The sequence below is a fragment of the Oryx dammah genome, unplaced genomic scaffold, assembly GCF_014754425.2.
Source record: "Oryx dammah isolate SB20612 unplaced genomic scaffold, SCBI_Odam_1.1 HiC_scaffold_19, whole genome shotgun sequence".
Taxonomy (NCBI): domain Eukaryota; kingdom Metazoa; phylum Chordata; class Mammalia; order Artiodactyla; family Bovidae; genus Oryx; species Oryx dammah.
Window position 1 is genome coordinate 85,348,136 of NW_024070203.1, and position 20,285 is coordinate 85,368,420.

The 20,285-nt window shown below is 40.3% G+C and overlaps 1 protein-coding gene across 2 annotated transcripts in view; it reads right to left on the reverse strand.

The window, feature by feature from the left end:
- The window catches only part of DECR1 (2,4-dienoyl-CoA reductase 1), a 47,380-nt gene that overhangs the window by 24,013 nt on the left and 3,082 nt on the right, over window positions 1–20,285 (reverse strand). Inside the window, exons 1-4 of one of the 2 annotated variants that reach the window (XM_040261111.1) lie at window positions 10,712–10,819; window positions 1,547–1,749; window positions 275–332; window positions 71–157 (exon numbers count right to left, since the gene is read on the reverse strand). In XM_040261111.1, the coding sequence (XP_040117045.1) occupies window positions 71–157; window positions 275–332; window positions 1,547–1,668 (267 nt within the window). In that variant the 5' untranslated portion in view covers window positions 1,669–1,749; window positions 10,712–10,819. Of the gene's footprint in view, window positions 1–70; window positions 158–274; window positions 333–1,546; window positions 1,750–10,711; window positions 10,820–20,285 lie in introns of those variants that run through there. The other variant, XM_040261110.1, reaches the window with a different exon arrangement.

The window sequence follows — 20,285 nt, forward strand, 5'->3', positions numbered from 1 at the left end:
TTAATACACCTTGGTAGGTGCTATCAACATCAAACCCCTCATACTGTCGCCTGATCACCATCACACTTACATCAGGATGTCCGAGGACTTTGATCGTTTCTGACACAGCGTTTTGCACCATGTCAGGGTCCCTCACATCACACTGAATTGCATGGACCTGCAAAACAACAAAAAGAAAAAAAGAATTCTACATTTTTTCAGACTTCTTAATCTTAATGAGTTACTTAAGCATGTTATAATTCCTAAATCTGATTTAAATAACTTTTTAATGTACCTTATTTCCAGTTTGAGAAGATATCTGCTCTGCAGTTGCTTTCAAAACATCAATTTTTCTAGAAATAAACACATGGTACTTTGCATGAGTTCTGAAATAACTTCATGTTGTATTTTTCTTTTTAATTTCATAAATTAAGAAAGAATTTACAGCTTAAAAACATGTATTTTGAGGACAATAGAAAAGCTAAATCTATAAACAAGTTAGTTTGAGTATATTTATTTTCCAGAAGTTAAATTTAAGCAATTTTCATATATCTGACATTACTTGATAGAATTACTTTTAAGCCAGTTAAATTTTAAATTATTTCCTTAATTATATTCTTTTCTATGTGTTTGCTTGCCCAGGCATGCTTTAGAAGGAAAATACATTCCTGGAATGATGTAAACTTAGGTTAAACTATTTTTTTAAAATCTATGTTATATATAAAATCTATGTTACCAGATTTTATACCAAATTGATGGGTTTGGACAACCTAGATGTATTCAGAATCTTACACTCTTCAGAAAAAACACACACACAAAAAAATCAATGTAAATCACATAGTATTACAAAGAAAATAATATATTAACACACTTAAAAACATTGCAACATAAAAAAAATGTTCTGGCCAATTTGCATTAAAAGAAACATCTGAAAGAAATTCCTTTGGGCCCTTATAAATTACATAGTGACTTATCATTCAGACTATTACTTATCCTATCTAAAAATTTTACAGTATTCCAAACTGAAAGAAGGGATAGATTTTTTTGGCCAGTCTCTACAGCTCTAACTTGAATAGCTATAAGATACCAGGACATGCCTAAATAAATTCTTTCCACAAAGCCTCCCCCTTCCTATATTCATCACAATAGATGTTTTGAAATATTTGCCCATCTTATAGGAAATGGAAGCATTCTATCCATTATCCTGGTGCAAGGTTAACTATCTACTGAATCAGTAATTATAATCACTCTCACTGAAAACAAAGGAGCCTCAATATAGTACTTTATCACTTCATACACAGAAAAACTTTTGTTACTGAATTTGTGTATGTTATTGAATTTAAGTATATTATCAGTTCCATCATCAATCATTACTTCTATCATCACAAATAATAACTGACTTTTTTCAAGGAAAAGTTATTATTATTATTTTTAAATAATCTAAAGACTATTTCATAGAGATTAAGATGCAAATCAAACAAATCTGGCAAAAAGTGTTTTCAACATTGTAGCACAGACTTATTCCATCAATAGACTCTTGCCAGGCAACTTACGAAGACTCACTTACCGGCTGGCTATCACACACTGTGCACCCAGGCTGGACAGATAAGTTGTCATTCCTTTTCCAAGGCCAGTGCCTCCCCCGGTAATAAATGCTACTTTTCCTTGAAAACTATTGGGTGGTAGCATCACTTTTGGAAAAGGTGGAAAGAATTTAGACTGCAAAGCTTCATTGTTTTGATATAATATTTTTGTTCCATAACTGAAAAACTAATAGAAGAAAAATGAATTGAAATATGCATACTTGTATTCCCACAAAAGATATGAGTTTTTAAACTTATTCTTTAATATTAAGTCAAATTCTTGGATTAACACAAACACTGTAAACAGGTTAGTACTATATTTTATCAATTTTTATACTTTTTCTGTTGGAATGTTAAGTAACACAGTAGAATGGTTTAAAGCATTGGCTTTGGAGCTAGACTACACAGGAGAGAACTTTCTCCCTAGTCATACAATGAATTACTTAATCTCTATTTGCCTCAATTTCTTCTGTAGTTGGAAATAATGACAGAACCTTCCTCACAGGTCATTATAAGGGTTTCATGAGACAATATAAACAATAAACTTAGAAAATTGGATAGCACTTTGAAAACATTCTATAAATGCTGGCATTGTTAGTTTATGTGTTTAGCTTAAATTTAACTTTAAAAAAGCTTAAAGCATGTTTCTCTTTTAACAAGAACAACTTGGAAGAAAATCACATTCCATCTTTTGAATCACTTAAGAACATTATAAAAGTCCTTTATAAGGTTTATCAAATCAAATGCCTCTTCTCATGTTGTCTTTGAATAATAAATTTAGAACCGGGAAAAACTCAGTTCAGTTCAGTCGCTCAGTCGTGTCCGACTCTTTGCGACCCCATGAATCGCAGGATGCCAGGCCTCCCTGTACATCACCAACTCCCGGAGTTCACTCAGACTCACATCCATCGAGTCCGTGATGCCATCCAGCCATCTCATCCTGGGTCGTCCCCTTCTCCTCCTGCCCCCAATCTCTCCGAGCATCAGAGTCTTTTCCAATGAGTCAACTCTTCGCATGAGGTGGCCAAAGTACTGGAGCTTCAGCTTCAGCATCATTCCTTCCAAGGAAATCCCAGGGTTGATCTCCTTCAGAATGGACTGGTTGGATCTCCTTGCAGTCCAAGGGACCTTCAAGAGTCTTCTCCAACACCACAGTTCAAACGCATCAATTCTTCGGCGCTCAGCCTTCTTCACAGTCCAATTCTCACATCCATACGTGACCACAGGAGAAACCATAGCCTTGACTAGGCGTACCTTAGTCGGCAAAGTAATGTCTCTGCTTTTGATTATACTGTCTAGGTTGGTCATAACTTTCCTTCCAAGGAGTAAGCGTCTTTTAATTTCATGGCTGCAGTCAACATCTGCAGTGATTTTGGAGCCCCCCAAAAATAAAGTCTGACACTGTTTCTACTGTTTCCCCATCTATTTCCCATGAAGTGATGGGACCAAATGCCATGATCTTCGTTTTCTGAATGTTGAGCTTTAAGCCAACTTTTTCACTCTCCTCTTTTACTTTCATCAAGAGGCTTTTTAGCTCCTCTTAATTTTCTGCCATAAGGGTGGTGTCATCTGCATATCTGAGGTTATTGATATTTCTCCCAGCAATCTTGATTCCAGCTTGGGTTTCTTCCAGTCCAGCATTTCTCATGATGTACTCTGCATAGAAGTTAAATAAGCAGGCTGACAATATACAGCCTTGATGTACTCCTTTTCCTATTTGGAACCAGTCTGTTGTTCCATGTCCAGGTCTAACTGTTGCTTCCTGACCTGCATACAGATTTCTCAAGAGGCAGGTTAGGTGGTCTGGTATTCCCATCTCTTTCAGAATTTTCCACAGTTTCTTGTGATCCACACAGTCAAAGGCTTTGGCATAGGCAATAAAGCAGAAATAGATGTTTTTCTGGAACTCTCTTGCTTTTTCAATGATCCAGCAAATGTTGGCAATTTGATCTCTGGCTCCTCTGCCTTTTCTAAAACCAGCTTGAACATCAGGGAGTTCACGGTTCACGTATTGCTGAAGCCTGGCTTGGAGAATTTTGAGCATTACTTTACTAGCATGTGAGATGAGTGCAATTGTGCGGTAGTTTGAGCATTCTTTTGCATTGCCTTTCTTTGGGATTAGAATGAAAACTGACCTTTTCCACTCCTGTGGCCACTGCTGAGTTTTCCAAACTTGCTAGCATATTGAGTGCAGCACTTTCACAGCATCATCTTTCAGGATTTGAAACAGCTCAACTGGAATGCCATCACCTCCACTAGCTTTGTTCGTAGTGATGCTTTCTAAGGCCCACTTCACTTCACATTCCAAGATGTCTGGCTCTAGATCAGTGATCACATCATCATGATTATCTGGGTCGTGAAGATCTTTTTTGTACAGTTCTTCTGTGTATTCTTGCCACCTCTTCTTAATATCTTCTGCTTCTGTTAGATCCAGACCATTTCTGTCCTTTATCGAGCCCATCTTTGCATGAAATGTTCCCTTGGTATCTCTAATTTTCTTGAAGAGATCTCTAGTCTTTCCCACTCTGTTGACAGAATGTGGTCCACTGGAGAAGGGAATGGCAACCACTTCAGTATTCTTGCCTTGAGAACCCCATGAACAGTAGGAAAAGGCAAAATGATAGGATACCAAAAGAGAAACTCCCCAGGTCATTAGGTGCCCAATATGCTACTGGAGATCAGTGGAGAAATAACTCCAGAAAGAATGAAGGGATGGAGCCAAAGCAAAAACAATACCCAGTTGTGGATGTGACGGGTGATAGAAGCAAAATCCAATGGTGTAAAGAGCAATATTGCATAGGAACTTGGAATGTCAGGTCCATGAATCAAGGCAAATTGGAAGTGGTCAAACAAGAGATGGCAAGGGTGAACGTCGACATTCTAGGAATCAGCGAACTAAAATGGACTGGAATGGGTGAATTTAACTCAGATGACCATTATATCTACTACTGCGGGCAGGAATCCCTCAGAAGAAATGGAGTAGCTATCACGGTCAAAAAACAGTCTGAAATGCAGTACTTGGATGCAATCTCAAAAACAACAGAATGATTTCCGTTCATCTCCAAGGCAAACCATTCAATATCACAGTTATCCAAGTCTATGCCCCAAACAGTAACGCTGAAGAAGCTGAAGCTGAACGGTTTTATGAAGACCTACAAGACCTTTTAGAACTAACACCCAAAAAAGATGTCCTTTTCATTATAGGGGACTGGAATGCAAAAGTAGGAAGTCAAGAAACATCTGGAGTAACAGGCAAATTTGGCCTTGGAATGCGGAATGAAGCAGGGCAAAGACTAATAGAGTTTTGCCAAGAAAATGCACTGGTCATAGCAAACACCCTCTTCCAACAACACAAGAGAAGACTCTACACATGGACATCACCAGATGGTCAACACCAAAATCAGATTGATTATATTCTTTGCAGCCAAAGATGGAGAAACTCTATACAGTCAACAAAAACAAGACCAGGAGCTGACTGTGGCTCAGATTATGAACTCCTTATTGCCAAATTCAGACTTAAATTGAAGAAAGTAGGGAAAACCACTAGACCATTCAGGTATGACCTAAATCAAACCCCTTATGATTATACAGTGGAAGTGAGAAATAGATTTAAGGGACTAGATCTGATAGATAGAGTGCCTGATGAACTAGGGACTGAGGTTCGTGACATTGTACAAGAGACAGGGATCAAGACCATCCCCATGGAAAAGAAATGCAAAAAAGCAAAATGGCTGTCTGAGGAGGCCTTACAAATAACTGTGAAAAGAAGAGAGGTGAAAAGCAAAGGAGAAAAGGAAAGATATAAGCATCTGAATGCAGAGTTCCAAAGAATAGCAAGAAGAGATAAGAAAGCCTTCTTCAGTGATCAATGCAAAGAAATAGAGGAAAATAACAGAATGGGGAAAAAATACTTGTTATAATTAAAATGGGGGAAACTATAAAACCATTTTCAACTAAAAAAGTATTTGGACTGCCCTATCTTGTACTTTACAGCTTACCCTCATATTACTTATCTAAAACACTGCCATTCTCTCATTTTTAATTATGAAAACAAACTTTTAAGTGTTAAACACAGTAACAAATAAAGAGCTAACAATATTCATTAAGTGTTTACCACGTATCAGGATTAAAAACTAATTGTCACCACCCCATGAAATAGGTACTAATTTTACCCCATTGTACAGGAGGGGCCCAGAGAAGTTAAATATGTTGCCCAGGTTCCAAAACCAAGATAATAAAACCTTGCATGTTGTCTCTCTATCTTCACTGAGATCCTACTGAGCTAATGATCATACTATTTGGGTATCTGATATTCCCCATCAGGTCATGGCTGTAAGATTAAAACTTCAGAATATATAATTTCCCACTAGAGCATTCTTATACATTAAATGGGCTGTCATTATTTGTCTTGAGATATCTAGAAATTTACTGTAAGGAAATAGAAATGTAGTCAATAACTTAGGATAAGGCTATTCACAAGTAGAAATTGAACAAGAAAATGCTTATAATATGATGTAAAAAAAAAAGAGAGAGAGAAATATACAGGATGGCCTGAACTATAAATAAAAATACATGTTTAGAAAAATGACTAGAAGGAAATAACAACAGTAAGTAGTGGATTTGATATTTGCCAAGTGCCAGGTCTACTCAGGACTTTCTACAACCCTATAAGGTAAACTGTATTGTTACAATAGAGTGGGAACGACTAGAGATCTCTTCAAGAAAATTGCAGATATTAAAGGTACATTTCATGCGTGGATGATCACGATAAAGGACAGAAACAGCAAGGACCTAACAGAAGCAGAAGAGATTAAGAAGTGGGAAGAATACAGAAAAAAGAATTATACTAAAAAGGTCTTAATGACCCAGATAACCATGATGGTGTGGTCATTCACCTAGAGTCATACATCCTAGAATGTGAAGTCAAGTTGGCCTCAGGAAGCATTACTATGAACAAAGCTAGTGGAGGTAATGGAATTCCAGCTGAGCGATTTCAAATCCTAAAAGATGATGCAGTTAAAGTGCTGCATTCAGTATGTCAGCGAACTTGGAAAACTCAGCACTAGCCACACAGCTGGAAAAGGTCAGTTCTCATTGCAATCGCAAAGAAGGGCAATGCCAAAGAATGTTCAAACTATTGTACAATTTCACATGTTAGTAAGGTTAAGGTCAAAATCCTTCAAGCTAGGCGTCAGCAGTACATGAACCAAGAACTTCCAGATGTACAAGCTGGTTTAGAAAGGCAGAAGAACCAGAGATCAAATTGACAATATTTGCTGGATTATGGAGAAAGCAAGGGAATTCCAGAAAAACATCTACTTCTGCTTCATTGACTATGCCAAAGGACGGACTGGATCACAACAAACTGTAGAAAATTCTTAAAGAGATGGGAGTACCAACTACCTTACCTGACCCCTGAGAAAACTGTATGTGGGTCAAGAAGCTATGGTTAGAACTGGGCATGAAACAACTGACTAGTTCATGGAGTTCTCCACTGGTTCAATGCAGAAAGGAGTATGACAAGGCTGTATATTGTCACTCTACTTATTTAAATCTATGCAGAGTACATCATGAGAAATGCCAGGCTGGATGAATCACAAGCTGGAATCAAGATCTCCAGGAGAAATTACAACAACCTGAGATATGCAGACCATAACACTCTAAAAAGAGGAACTAAAGAGCCTCTTGATAAGGGTGAAAGAGGAGTGAAAAAGCTGGCTTGAAACTCAACATTCAAAAAACTAAGATCATGGCATCCAGTCCCACCACTTCACGGCAAATACAAGGAGAAAAAGTGGACGCAATTACAGATTTTATTTTCTTGGGCTCCAAATCACCAGAGATAGTGACTGCAACCATGAAATTAAAAGACACTTGCTCCTTGGAATGGAAGTTATGCCAAACCTAGACAGTGTATTAAAAAGCAGAGACATTACTTTGCTGACAAAGGTTCATATAGTCAAAGCTACGGTTTTTCCAGTAGTCATTTATGAATGTGACAGTTGGACCATAAAGAAAGCTGAGAGTCAAAGAACTGATGCTTTTGAATTGTGGTCCTAGAGAAGGCTCTTGAGAATCTTTTGGACTGCAAGGAGATCAAATTAGTCAATCCTAAAGGAGATCAACCATGAATATTTGTTGGAAGGACTGATACTTAAGCTGAAGCTCCAATACTTTGGCCACCTGATGTAAAGAGATTGGAAAAGATCTTGATCCTGGGAAAGGACTGAAGGCAAAAGGAGATGTGGGCAACCGAGGATGAGATGGTTAGATAGCATCACCAACTCAATGGCCATGAATTTGAGCAAATTCCAAGGGATAGTTGAGGACAGAGAACCTTGGCATGCTGCAGTCCATGGGGTCACAAAGAGTTGGAGACCACTTAGGGGCCAAAAACAACAACAACACTGTTACTCCAATTTTATAGATGAGAAAACTGAAGGACACAGGTAGGTCAAGTAACTAACTTTTAGAGGCAAATAATGAAAGTAGTAAAGATTCAAATCTAAGATCTGACTTCATTCATTACCTTTCAAAGTCATTATGTATGACTAGGTGAAGGGATAATAGAAGATTATTTGTTCTTTTTGTTAGGTTGGTTGATTTAGAGTAATTTCAAATTTTATTCAATACATATTAATATGATTTGATTTTTAAACCCGGGGGGAAAAGTTACTTAAGTATAAAATTTGAAAATGTGTATAAATGATAAAGAAAAATTTGCAGATCTGGCCATCTTCCAAGCTGGTCATTATATTCCCTTTAGTCTCATGTTGACAAAGCCTTGAAGGACTTCTTATCTCTCCTTGTTATTCTCTGGAACTCTGCATTCACTTCGATATATATTTCCCTTTCTCCTTTGCCTCTCGCTTCTCTTTTTCTCTCAGCTATTTGTTAAGGCCTCCTCAGACAACCACTTTGCCTTCTTGTATTTCTTTTTCTTGGGGATGGTTTTGGTCATCACCTCCTGTACAATGTTACAAACCTCTGTCCATAGTTCTTCAGCCACTCTGTCTACCAGATCTAGTCCCCTGAATCTATTCGTCACCTCCACTGTATAATCATAAGGAATTTGAATGTCCTGATGGCTTTCCCTACTTTCTTCAAATTGAGTCTGAATTTTACAATAAGGAGCTGATGACCTGAGCCACAGTCAGCTCCAGGTCTTGTTTTGCTGACTCTATAGAGCTTCTCCATCTTTGGCTATAAAGAATATAATCAATCTGATTTTGGTATTGACCATCTGGTGATGTCTATGTGAAGAGTCATCTCTTGTGTCATTGGAAAAGGGTGTTTACTATGACAAACATGTTTTCTTGGTAAAACTCTGTTAGCCTATGCCCTGCTTCATTTTGTACTCCAAGGCCAAACTTGCCTGTTATTCCAGGTATCTCTTAACTTTTTTCTATCTTTTTCTACTTTTGTATCCCAGTCCCCTATGATGAAAAGGACTTTTTTGTTTGTTTGTTTGGTGTTAGTTCTAGGAGATCTTGTAGGTCGTCAAAGAACCATTCAACTTCAGCTTCTTCAGCATTAGTGGTTGGGGCATAGACTTGGATTACCGTGATGTTGAATGGTTTGCCCTGGAAACAAACTGAGATCATTCTGTCATTTTTGAGATTGCATCCAAGTACTGCATTTTGAACTCTTTTGTTGACTATGATGGCTACTCCATTCCTACTAAGATTCTTGCCCATAGTAGTAGATATAATGGTCACCTGAATTAAATTCTCCCATTCCTGTCCATTTTGTTCACTGATTTCCTAAAATACTGATGTTCACTCTTGCCATCTCCTATTTGACCACATCCAGTTTATTTTGATTAGCATGCATGCAAACAAAAGGTGGAGTAAGGTAACACCTGAGTCTGAGTTGACTCAACACTGCCCACAACAGGTCCAAAGGCCTTGCTACAAATATTGGATGACTTTCTGAGCAGGCAGATAGACTGAAGCAAACTGTGTGGAGAGGAAAATGGAGGAATCACAAGGATATTCTTCATACTGCCACTGTCTCTATATTTTTCTCTTTTTTCTCATATGTTCTTATGTTGTCCTTTCTTTACTATTCCCTTAACTTTCACTTTTTGACCTACTTTTTCCAGTTTTAAAACATCTTATTTTTTAAGAAGTTCATTTCCGTTTTTCCCTGTTTTTAGGGTACTATGTAGTTATATTGCATTTTCCCCGATGCTTTCATTTTGCATTTTTGCTAGTCATGTTTTTACTATACATTTTCACTTAGGCGCTTGTTTATTGGCTTGAGTGCTCTCTTCTGTTTTGACTCTAGTTTTTATCCTTTTCTCTGTTTTCTCTCTTCTTTTTATAAGTGTGTGTGAGTTTTTTTGGGTGTTATTGGCTACTGAGTGTTGCTTTCACCATTAGTCTTGGAGTTTTGTCTTTGTCTGGAGAAGGAAATGGCAATGCACTCCAGTATTCTTGCCTGGAAAATCCCATGGACGGTGGAACCTGGTAGGCTATAGTCCATGGGGTCACAAAGAGTCAGACACGACTGGGCAACTTCACTTTTACTTTTTCACTTTGTCTTTTGTGCTGCATGGCCTATGAAGTCTTGCTGCTACAGTTAGGGGTCAAGTCTGAGCCCCCTAGATGGGAGACCCAAGTCTAGGACTTGGGACCACCAAAGAACTCCCAGCTTCATGGAACATTAATTGATGAGAGCTCTCCCAAAGGCCTCCCATCTCAACACCAAGACCAAGCCCACCGAAAAGCCAGCAAGTTCCAGTGTCATGCCAGCACTTCAGCAAAACAGAAACACAACTTTTTTCATTAGCAGAAAGGCTGCCCAAAGCCTCACCAAGGCACAGACACCCAAAAACACATGACTGGAAATGGCACTACCCTTCAGAGAGACAAGATCCAGCTCCATGCACCAGAACACAGACACACATTCCCCCAACCAACAGACTTTCACAAGGTACTGCTCCAACTCCACCCACGAGGGGCAGACTTCACAACTGAGATGAACTATGACCTACCACCAGGCAGAAAGGAGACTCCAAACTCAGTAAGTTAAATAAAATGACAGAGAAACATGCAGCAAATTTAAGGGCCATGGTAAAAACAACAACAACAACAACAAAAAAGAAAAACAAGGCCAAACAAATGAGGAGGAAATAAACAGCTTACCTGAAAAAGAATTCAGAGTAGTGAAAGTAAAGATGATCCAAAATCTTGGAAATAAAATGAAAGCACAGATAAATAGACTGGAGGCATGGATCAAGCAGATACAAGAAAAAGTTAACGAGGACCTAGAAAAATTAAAGAATAGACAATCAGCAATGAACAACACAATAACTGAGATTAAAAATACACTAGCAGGAACCAACAGCAGAATAACAGTCAGAGGCAGAAGAACAGACAAGTGAATCAGAAAGCAGAATGGTAAAAATAGGTGAAGCGAAGCAGAATAAAGGGAAAAGAATAAAAAGAAATGAAGAAGTGTCAGAGATACTGAGACAACATTAAGTGGACCAACATTCGAATTATAGGGGTCCTAGAAGAAGAAGAAGAAAGAAAAGGAAAGGCATGAAAAAAATATTTGAGATTAGAGTTGAAAACTTCCCTAACATTGGAAAGGAACTAGCCTACCAAGACCAGGAAGCCCAGGCAGTCCACACAGGTTAAACCCAAGACACATATTAATTGAACTAACGAAAATTAAATACAAAGAACAAGTATTAAAAGCAGCAAGGGAGAAGCAACAAATAACGTACAAGGGGATCCTCCTAAGGCTAACAGTTGATTTTTCAACAGAAACTCTGCAGGCTAGTAGGGAATGGGAGGCTATACTTAAAGTGATAAAAGGGAAAAAACCCTGCAACCTAGACTACTCTTTTTAGCAAAGATCTCATTCAGATTTGAAGGAAAAGCTTTACAGCCAAGCCAAAGTTAAGAAAATACAGCACCACCAAACCAACGTTACAACAAATGCTCAAGGAACTTTTCTAGACAGGAAATACAAGAGAAAGAAAAGGTCTACAAAAGCAAATAATACAATACAGTAAGTGTATGTAATAGGATCACGGATGTGCATGCCCAGTCACTTCAGTCATGTCTGACTCTTTGCAACCCTGTGGACTGTAGCCCGCCAGGCTTCTCTATCTGTGGGATTTTCCAGGCAAGAATACTGGAGTGGGTACCCCATGCCCTCCTACAGGGGATCCTCCCGACCCAGGGACCAAACCCATGTCTCCTGCATCTCTTGCTCTGCAGGCAGATTCTTTACTGCTCATTCACCAGGGGAGCACAGACATAACAATAATTATCTTAAATGTAAATGGACTAAATGCTCCAACCAAAAGACACAGACTGGCTAAATGGATACAAAAAACAAGACCCCTATATATGCTATCTACAAGAGATCCACATTAGACCTAAGCACAAATACAGACTGAAAGCAAAGGGCTAGAGAAAGATATTTCATGCAAACAGAAATCAAAAGAAAGCAGGTGCAGCAACACTCATATCATAAAATAGATTCATGTTGATGTATGGCAGAAACCAACACAATACAGTAGAGCAATTATCCTCCAATTAAAAATAAATAATTCTTTAAATGTCAATTTGGTGAAGACGAAACAATCTTATTTTTCAAGCAACTTTGAAAAGTTCACACTTTTGCATCTCTAAAGGAATTCATATAGCGCATGAACAGAGTAAGCCTGCAATAACTACTTTGGAATTTATTTTATCCAGTTGCTAGAAGGCATAAGTCTGTGACATGCATGGATTCTTTTCAGTGCCCAGACCCTACTGTCACTTCCACAGAACTGACATGGTTCATAGTGTCTGGAAATATAAGGAGCAGACAGGACATTATTCCCTGCAGAATAAAAAGATCATCTCACCTGCTAATGCCAATAGTGTCAGTATACTACAAACTTTAACAAAATTGAAGAGCCCAAATTCTACCCATTCCATTCTTGCCACTGCTGCTGCTGCTAAGTCACTTCAGTCGTGTTCGACTCTGTGTGACCCCATAGACGGTAGCCCAGCAGGCTCCCCCGTCCCTGGGATTCTCCAGGCAAGAACACTGGAGTGGGTCGCCATTTCCTTCTCCAGTGCATGAAAATGAAAAGTGAAAGTGAAGTTGCTCAGTCGTGTCCGACTCTTTGCGACCCCATGGACTGCAGCCTACCAGGCTCCCCCGTCCATGGGATTTTCCAGGCAAGAGTACTGGAGTGGGGTGCCATCGCCTTCTCCGATTCTTGCCACAGGCTTTATTAAACTCAAACTCCACACCTGTGTGGTTTGCTTGAGCACCTCTACCTGCTCCTTCACTTAAAGCAGGCACTGCACAGAGGACTCTGATATTCTAAGCTTCTGCAGAACACAGATCTCATTGTCACAGCAACATGAAGGTAAGGCTAAGCAAATATAAAAAAGTTAGCTGACTCCAAGCTTCAGAGGCTAGGCTGAATTATGTGGTTGTTACCAGTAACAAAACAAAAATTACACTTTTGAGTGATGATACGTTTCACAGCAATGAACATCAGTCCTTGAAAAAGTAGTTGCTCTGTGTTACAGGGTGTACTTGCTAATTTTTATTACAGTTCTTATCTGTATGCAATTAGATGTAGACTAAATAGATGCTTCACCAAAACTACGCAATCAAGGAAGATGAAATCAAAGAGATAAATTAATAGGCAATTTGAAATTTTCAAGTGGAGTTTTCACTCCTGCTTGCCTCTCATTCAAGCCATCTCCTCTTGGTCCCTATCACATTAGCCAAAACTAATATGACTAACTTTTTTGAACCAAGAAATAGAAACCCTGTGCTTGAAAGAGATTTGATTTGGGAATTTGCTTCTGTGAAAAAGTACTAGAGACAAATATGATATTATAATTAGGTATACTGTTAACTCATTTTATTTTTAGCAAGTTTTTACTGAGCATATGCTATGCCCAAGACACTCTTCCAACCAATGGCAATATAGTGGTGAGCAAAACAGATACGATATTCCACCCACAGAGAGATTATCTTTGGGATGAGGGCAGATAAATTAAGTGAAATATATAGTACAGTAAAAGCTAATGTGTTGCTGTGAGGGAAAATAAGGCATAGAATATGGGTAGAGTGTTGCTATTTTAAATAGAGTGGTCAGCAAAGGTCTCACTGAGGTGACATCTGAACAAAAACCCAAGGGGAGTGAGGGGATGAGTTACGTGGTTCTTTCAGGCAGAGGAAAAGCTAAAAGCAAAGCCCCTGAGAAGGAAGCCTACCGAGCACATGAAGGGTCAGAGGGCCAGCATGGCTGAAGAAGACGGAGGAAGCAGAAAGAAGGACGGAGGAAGCGGAAAGAAGGACGGAGGAAGCGGAAAGAAGGACGGAGGAAGCAGAAAGAAGGACGGAGGCGAAGTCAGTGAGGCTTAGAGGCCGGGATCGCAAAGGCTGAGTCAGCCACGACATGGACTGACATTCTTACTCAAGTTGTGTGGGAAACTCTCCAAAGTTTTGAGCACAGGAGTGTCATGATCTGCCTTAGGTTTGTAGAGACTTGTTCTGGTTACTAAATTGAGAAGAAAATGTAGCAGGCAAAATTGACAGCAGGGAGAGTAGGTATAATGTTTTGTAGCAGGCCAGGCAAGAGCTGATGACCTTGACTGAACGCCATCATAGAAGGAGTGTGAAGTTGGCAAATTACTTGCAGGTGAGAAGGCCCCAGAAAAAGATGCAGTGAATTACTATTTCCTCTTGCCTTAAAGTCCAACCTCAGCACACCTTGACCTATATCACTAAAAGAAGACAAAGAGGTCTCTCTCTTTAATCAAGGCTGTTTGGGAGACCGAAACTTTTCACTTCTCTCACCTTCGTCTCAGCATCTGAAGCTACTCTGTGCAGTGCCTTCGTGTTTTAGAAAGAATAAGATTTAACGGTGAACTAGAAGGAAATGGAGATGAGTCAGACAAAAGTCATTAGTCTGGGTGAGAAATAATGAGGACAGCAGAAATCAAGGCAAGACAATACTTTCCACACGTTTAACACGTTGGTTAGCCTGAACTCAGAAGCCAGCCAACTGGAAATGGTAAGCAAGAAGGGGAGAGCTGAGGATGACAGTTTAAATAGTATAAATAGCAGTAACTAAATGACTCGGTTGATCTGAGAAAACTCAAGTTGGAGAATTGAAAATAACCAGTTCTGTATCAGAAATGTTTCACCTGGAATGCCTGTGGAATATTCAGCTGGAGATATCTAATCTGGAGTTAAAAATATAATTTTAAGGCATAAGCAAAATAAATCAGGGCTAAAGGTGAATGGCAACATCATTTCACAAATTGTGAAATCCTACAGTTCTATCACAGGTTTCGATGCAAGATAGCATGGGAGTTTTCCCATTCTGGAAGGGATCCCAGTATAGTTGTCCCCTTACTCTTAACTTACTTAACTTACCCAGGCATTTCTACTGTCAAAGTAAGTTATCATTTTAGGAAGAGAATATAGGACAGTTAAGTTTGCTGATTATTTTCCACCTGGAATTTTCTTTATAAACTAAGGGCTGGGTTTCCCTGGTGGCTCAGTGGTAAAGAGTCTGCCTGCCAATGCAGGAGACACAGCTTCGATCCCTGGCCCAGGAAGATCCCACATGCCAGGGAGCAGCTGAACCCATGTGCCACGACTATTGAGCCTGTGCTCTGGAGCCCAGGAGCCACGAGTCCTGAGTCCATGTGCCGCAGCTACTGGCTCCCATGCACCCTAGAACTGGTGCTCTGTAACAAGAGAAGCCACTGCAAGGAGAAGCCTGAGCACCTTAACAAGGAGTAGCCTCTGCTCTCTGCAACTAGAGAAAGCCTGCATTCAGCAATGAAGATTCAGTGCAGCCAAAAGCAAATAAATAAAACTAAAAGAAAACAAAAAAAAACTAAGGGTTGCCAAGTATTAATGAAATGCCTTCTAATATGGGCACCTAATATATTCCATCCCTGTCCAAACTGCCCGTATTCTCTACCTGCCTAGTCAGTATCTTTCCTCTGTGCCTACTGTCCGACTTCAAAGATTCCCATCTTCCACCATTCGCAAATACTGCGGGTCTGGGCTACCTCGTCTCTTACGTGGTCTCTGTCCTCCAGTCTCCCTTTACCCCAGCACATCTGCAATACTGCTCTCCAGAGTACTGCAAACCTGCCTGTAGCACTTCTCTCTTTGACCTCCTTCAGGGATTCCTGCATAAAGTTCAAATTCCTTAGCTTCACCCAGCACAGCCAGTCCTCATGATCTGGCTCTTCTCCATCTATCCAGCCTTATCTCCCTTTGCTTTCCCGTTCTTAAAATTTATACTCAGATAAACAAAACATTCAGGGTTCCCCAAATACCAACTGTGTCCACCTCCCTATCTTTATACAAATGGATCTCCACCAACACTCAACATGCACCATTCAAAGGCTAAGGTCTTCGTTAACACTCCCGACAGACTTATCGTTCTCCCCACCACCTCTACAACTTAGGCAAATCACCTGTATACCAGTTTATACGTCCTAGAGGCCACCCTTAGAGCAGAAAGTGAAGAAGAACTAAAAAGCCTCTTCATGAAAGTGAAAGAGGAGAGTGAAAAAGTTGGCTTAAAGCTCAACATTCAGAAAACTAAGACCATGGCATCCGGTCCCATCACTTCATGGGAAATAGATGGGGAAACAATGGAAACAGTGGCAGACTTTACTTTTTTAGGCTCCAAAATCACTGCAGATGGTGATTGCAGCCATGAAATTAAAAGACGCTTCTCCTTGGAAGGAAAGTTATGATCAAACTAGACAGCATATTAAAAAGCAGAGACATTACTTTGCCAACAAAGGTCCGTCTAGTCAAGGCTATGGCTTTTCCAGTAGTCATGTATGGATGTGGACTATAAAGAAAGCTGAGCACCGAAGAATTGATGCTTTTGAACTGTGGTGTTGGAGAAGACTCTTGAGAGTCCCTGGGACTGCAAGGAGATCCAACCAGTCCATCCAAAAAGAGATCAGTCCTGGTTGTTCATTGGAAGGACTGATGCTGAAGCTGACACTCCAATACTCTGGCCACCTGATGCAAAGCGCTGACTCATTTGAAAAGACCCTGATGATGGGAAAGATTGAGGGTGGGAGGAGAAGGGGACGACAGAAGATGAGATGGTTGAATGGCATCACCGACTCAGTGGACATGGGTTTGGGTGAACTCCTGGAGTTGGTGATGGACAGGGAGGCCTGGCGTGCTGTGGTTCATGGGGTCGTAAAGAGTCAAACACCACTGAGCAACTGAAATGAACTGAGAGGTCATTTAACATTTTCAAGATACATCATTTACCCCCCTCTCTTCTCTCTGGCTCCCTCTTGTAAATTCTCTCAGAGAGGAACATTTTCCTTAGCTCAGGGGCCAACGATAGAAATCTGGACTTCATCTCACACCATGTACCCAATCCACTAAGTTCATTTTAGTCCTAAATAGCTACAAAAACTGCCCTTAGCTCAGGCCCCGTCACTTTTACTTACACTCTAGGATCCCTATCTCAAGTCCCACCTGATGGCATTACTTTCCTGCTTCCACTTCTGATGATGCCATTTGCCTCCTCAGCCTGGCCCAGTCTTCCTTTCTCACCTCCTACCATGGACCAAGCAGCAAGGACTCTCCATTCACCACTTGAATATCACCAGACTTCAAGCCTCTCACGTACGGCCATTCCCCGCCTGAGGCCACCATGGTCTCTTATCCAGAGAGAGTCTTGCCCAAGTTGCCTCCATTCTCACCCTGCTCTCAGGCCTTCAGGACAACGCTCTGACTCCTTCCTGGGGCTCACAGGCCTCCCCAGCCTGTCTCTCACAACCCGCCTCCTTACTTGGGACCTATAACTCTAGTCTGGGCCTTCACTAAGGTCACTCTGCTGCCCAGAACTTTCTTACTCTTACTCCTCCCCCTGGCTAACTTCCACTGATCCTTCAGGTCCTAGTGTAAATGTAAAACCCCAAAATGATACTCCTTAAAATTGTACACTTCTCCCACTGTGAGTGGGAACATCTTCTTCCCTAGTCCTGATGCTTCACTTCCCCCCAGGAGGGAAGATGTCTTAGTTTAACTCCAAGCTTCTTTTGCCCCTTTAGTCACCCTGTCCCCCTACAAATCGTTTATCTGACCAGAAAATTTTGAGAGAATAATTGGGCATGAGTAGTTCTTCTTAAACCTTCTCCCTCTTGAAACCAGAATTGAAAGAGACAGGTTCGGAATTGAAAGAGATACCTCAATGTTCATTGCAGCACTGTTTACAATAGCCAGGACATGGAAGCAACCTAGATGTCCATCGGCAAACCAATGGATAAGAAAGTTCTAATCAGTTCTAATGAGGTGGATGAAACTGGAACCTATTATACAGAGTGAAGTAAGTCAGAAAGAAAAACACCAATACAGTATATTAATGCATATATATGGAATTTAGAAAGATGGTGATGATGACCCTATATGCTAGACAGCAAAAGAGACACAGATGTAAAGGACGGACTTTGGACTCTGTGGGAGAAGGCGAGGGTGGGATGATTTGAGAGAATAGCATTGAAACATGTATATTACCATATGTGAAACAGATGGCCAGTCCAGGTTCGATGCATGAGACAGGGTGCTCAGGGCTGGTGCACTGGGATGACCCTGAGGGATGGGATGGGGAGGGAGGTGGGAGGGGGGTTCAGGATGGGGAACACATGTACACCCGTGGCGGATTCATGTCAATATATGACAAAACCACTACAATATTGTAAAGTAATTAGCCTCCAATTAAAATAAATAAATTAATCTAAAAAACCAAAAACCTTCTCCCTCTTGGGAGCTAGCTGCCCTCAGAAAGCAAATGTTCCTCCTAAGGTGATTGTTGTTCACTTGCTAAGTCCTACAAGATGCTTTGCAACCTCGTGGACTGTAGCACCCCAGGCTCCTCTGTCCTCCACCATCTCCCAGTTTGCTCAGATTCATGTCCATTGAGTCAGTGATACAACCTAACCATCTCATCCTCTGCTGCCCACTTTTTCTTTTGCCTTCAACCTTTCCCAGCATCAGAGTATTTTCCAATGAGTAGCTCTTCACATCAGGAGGCCAAAGTATTGGAGCTTCAGCTTCAGTCCTTCCAATGAATGTTCAGGACCGATTTCCTTGAGGATGGACTGGTTTGATCTCCTTGTAGTCCAAGGGACTCTCAAGAATATTCTCCAGCACAATTTGAAAACATCAGTTCTTTGGGGCTCAGCCTTTTTTGTGGCCCACATCTCACATCAGTACATGACTACTGGAAATGACCATAGCTTGGGCTACATGGTCTTCTGTCAGCAAAGTGACGTCTCTGCTTTGTGATACACCGTCTACATCTGTCACTGACTTCTTCCAAGGAGCAAGCATCTGTTAATTTCATGGCTACAGTCGCTGTCCCCAGTAATTTTGGAGCCCAAGAAAATAAATTCTGTCACTGCTTCCATGTTCCCCCTTTCTTTGTGCCATATTATATCACAACTGTTAAGCTTCGTGAGCAAGAATCCATTCTTTCTCATGCTTGGATGGCTTAGTATAGTGCCTAATATATAGCAGATGTTCAATCTACCACATAAATAAGTGAAGCCCAGCATGCCTTGGGCCCTCGGCAACCTGTTCAGCCTCATCTCCACGCACTTCTCTCTGACTCCAAAACTTCGCAAACTCCACAGTGCCAAACCACTTGGCTTTTTAAAAACAGGCCCTGCTCCTTCACTTCTTGAAACATGCAATTCCTTGTATTAATATCTAGATTGTCTTTGGGGCTCCACATAACGCAATTCCAAAAGTGAGCTCAGAGCCGCCTCCTTCATGAAGCCCTCCCTGTCTCCTTCAGCAACACACTGTTTTGTTCATACGTGCATTCTAATAACACATCTGCATTTTCACAGTCTATTGATGTCTCACGATGACCAACTGGAATATAGTATTTCAGACAGATTCTGAACGAGGACCTAGTAAGAAATATGCCTTACACACAGCATACTACATGTATTCCATCGTGTAACAGATGTTAGTTATTTACTCTGTGCTATACGGCAACTCACTCCACTATTGTTGCCTGGAGAATTCCATGGACAGAGGAGCCTGGCAGGCTACAGTCCATGGGGTCGAAAAGAGTCAGACATGACTAAGCTATTATCACTTCACTGGGCACTATTCTAGGGCTGGAGATACAGCAGTGAACAAATCAGATGAAAATATTTGCCTCCAAGAAACCTATATTCTGAAATTTTGAGTTGGGTAAAGAAAGATTTCTTAGGCTTTCTGGATAGAAAAAAATAAAGAAAACTCGAAACATAAACAAGGAGGGAAAAATCCAGCTGGCTTTATACTTCTCCCTGACAATATTTACCATCAGAATAAAATGAAACAATATTGATTAAATTCAATGTGAAAAACAAATGTGATACAGCCAAGCAAAAACATGGCTAGTCAGCCATCTCTTTGCCAGTACAAACAGATGCCTGGGATGAAGTTGGCCAAACATTAACCCTGGTTATTTCTGATTGGCCAGTTTGCAGACATGTATTATTTTGTTTAATTTAACTATTAATATATTACTTGAATTCATATTGGCCTGGTATCATTTTTATAAAAATTACTAATACTCTTTATTTTTTTAAAAAAAGTGAAAGTCCCTCAGTTGTGTCCAACTCTTTGTGACTATACAGTCCATGGAATTCTCCAGGTCAGAATATTGGAGTGGGTAACAGTTCCCCCCAG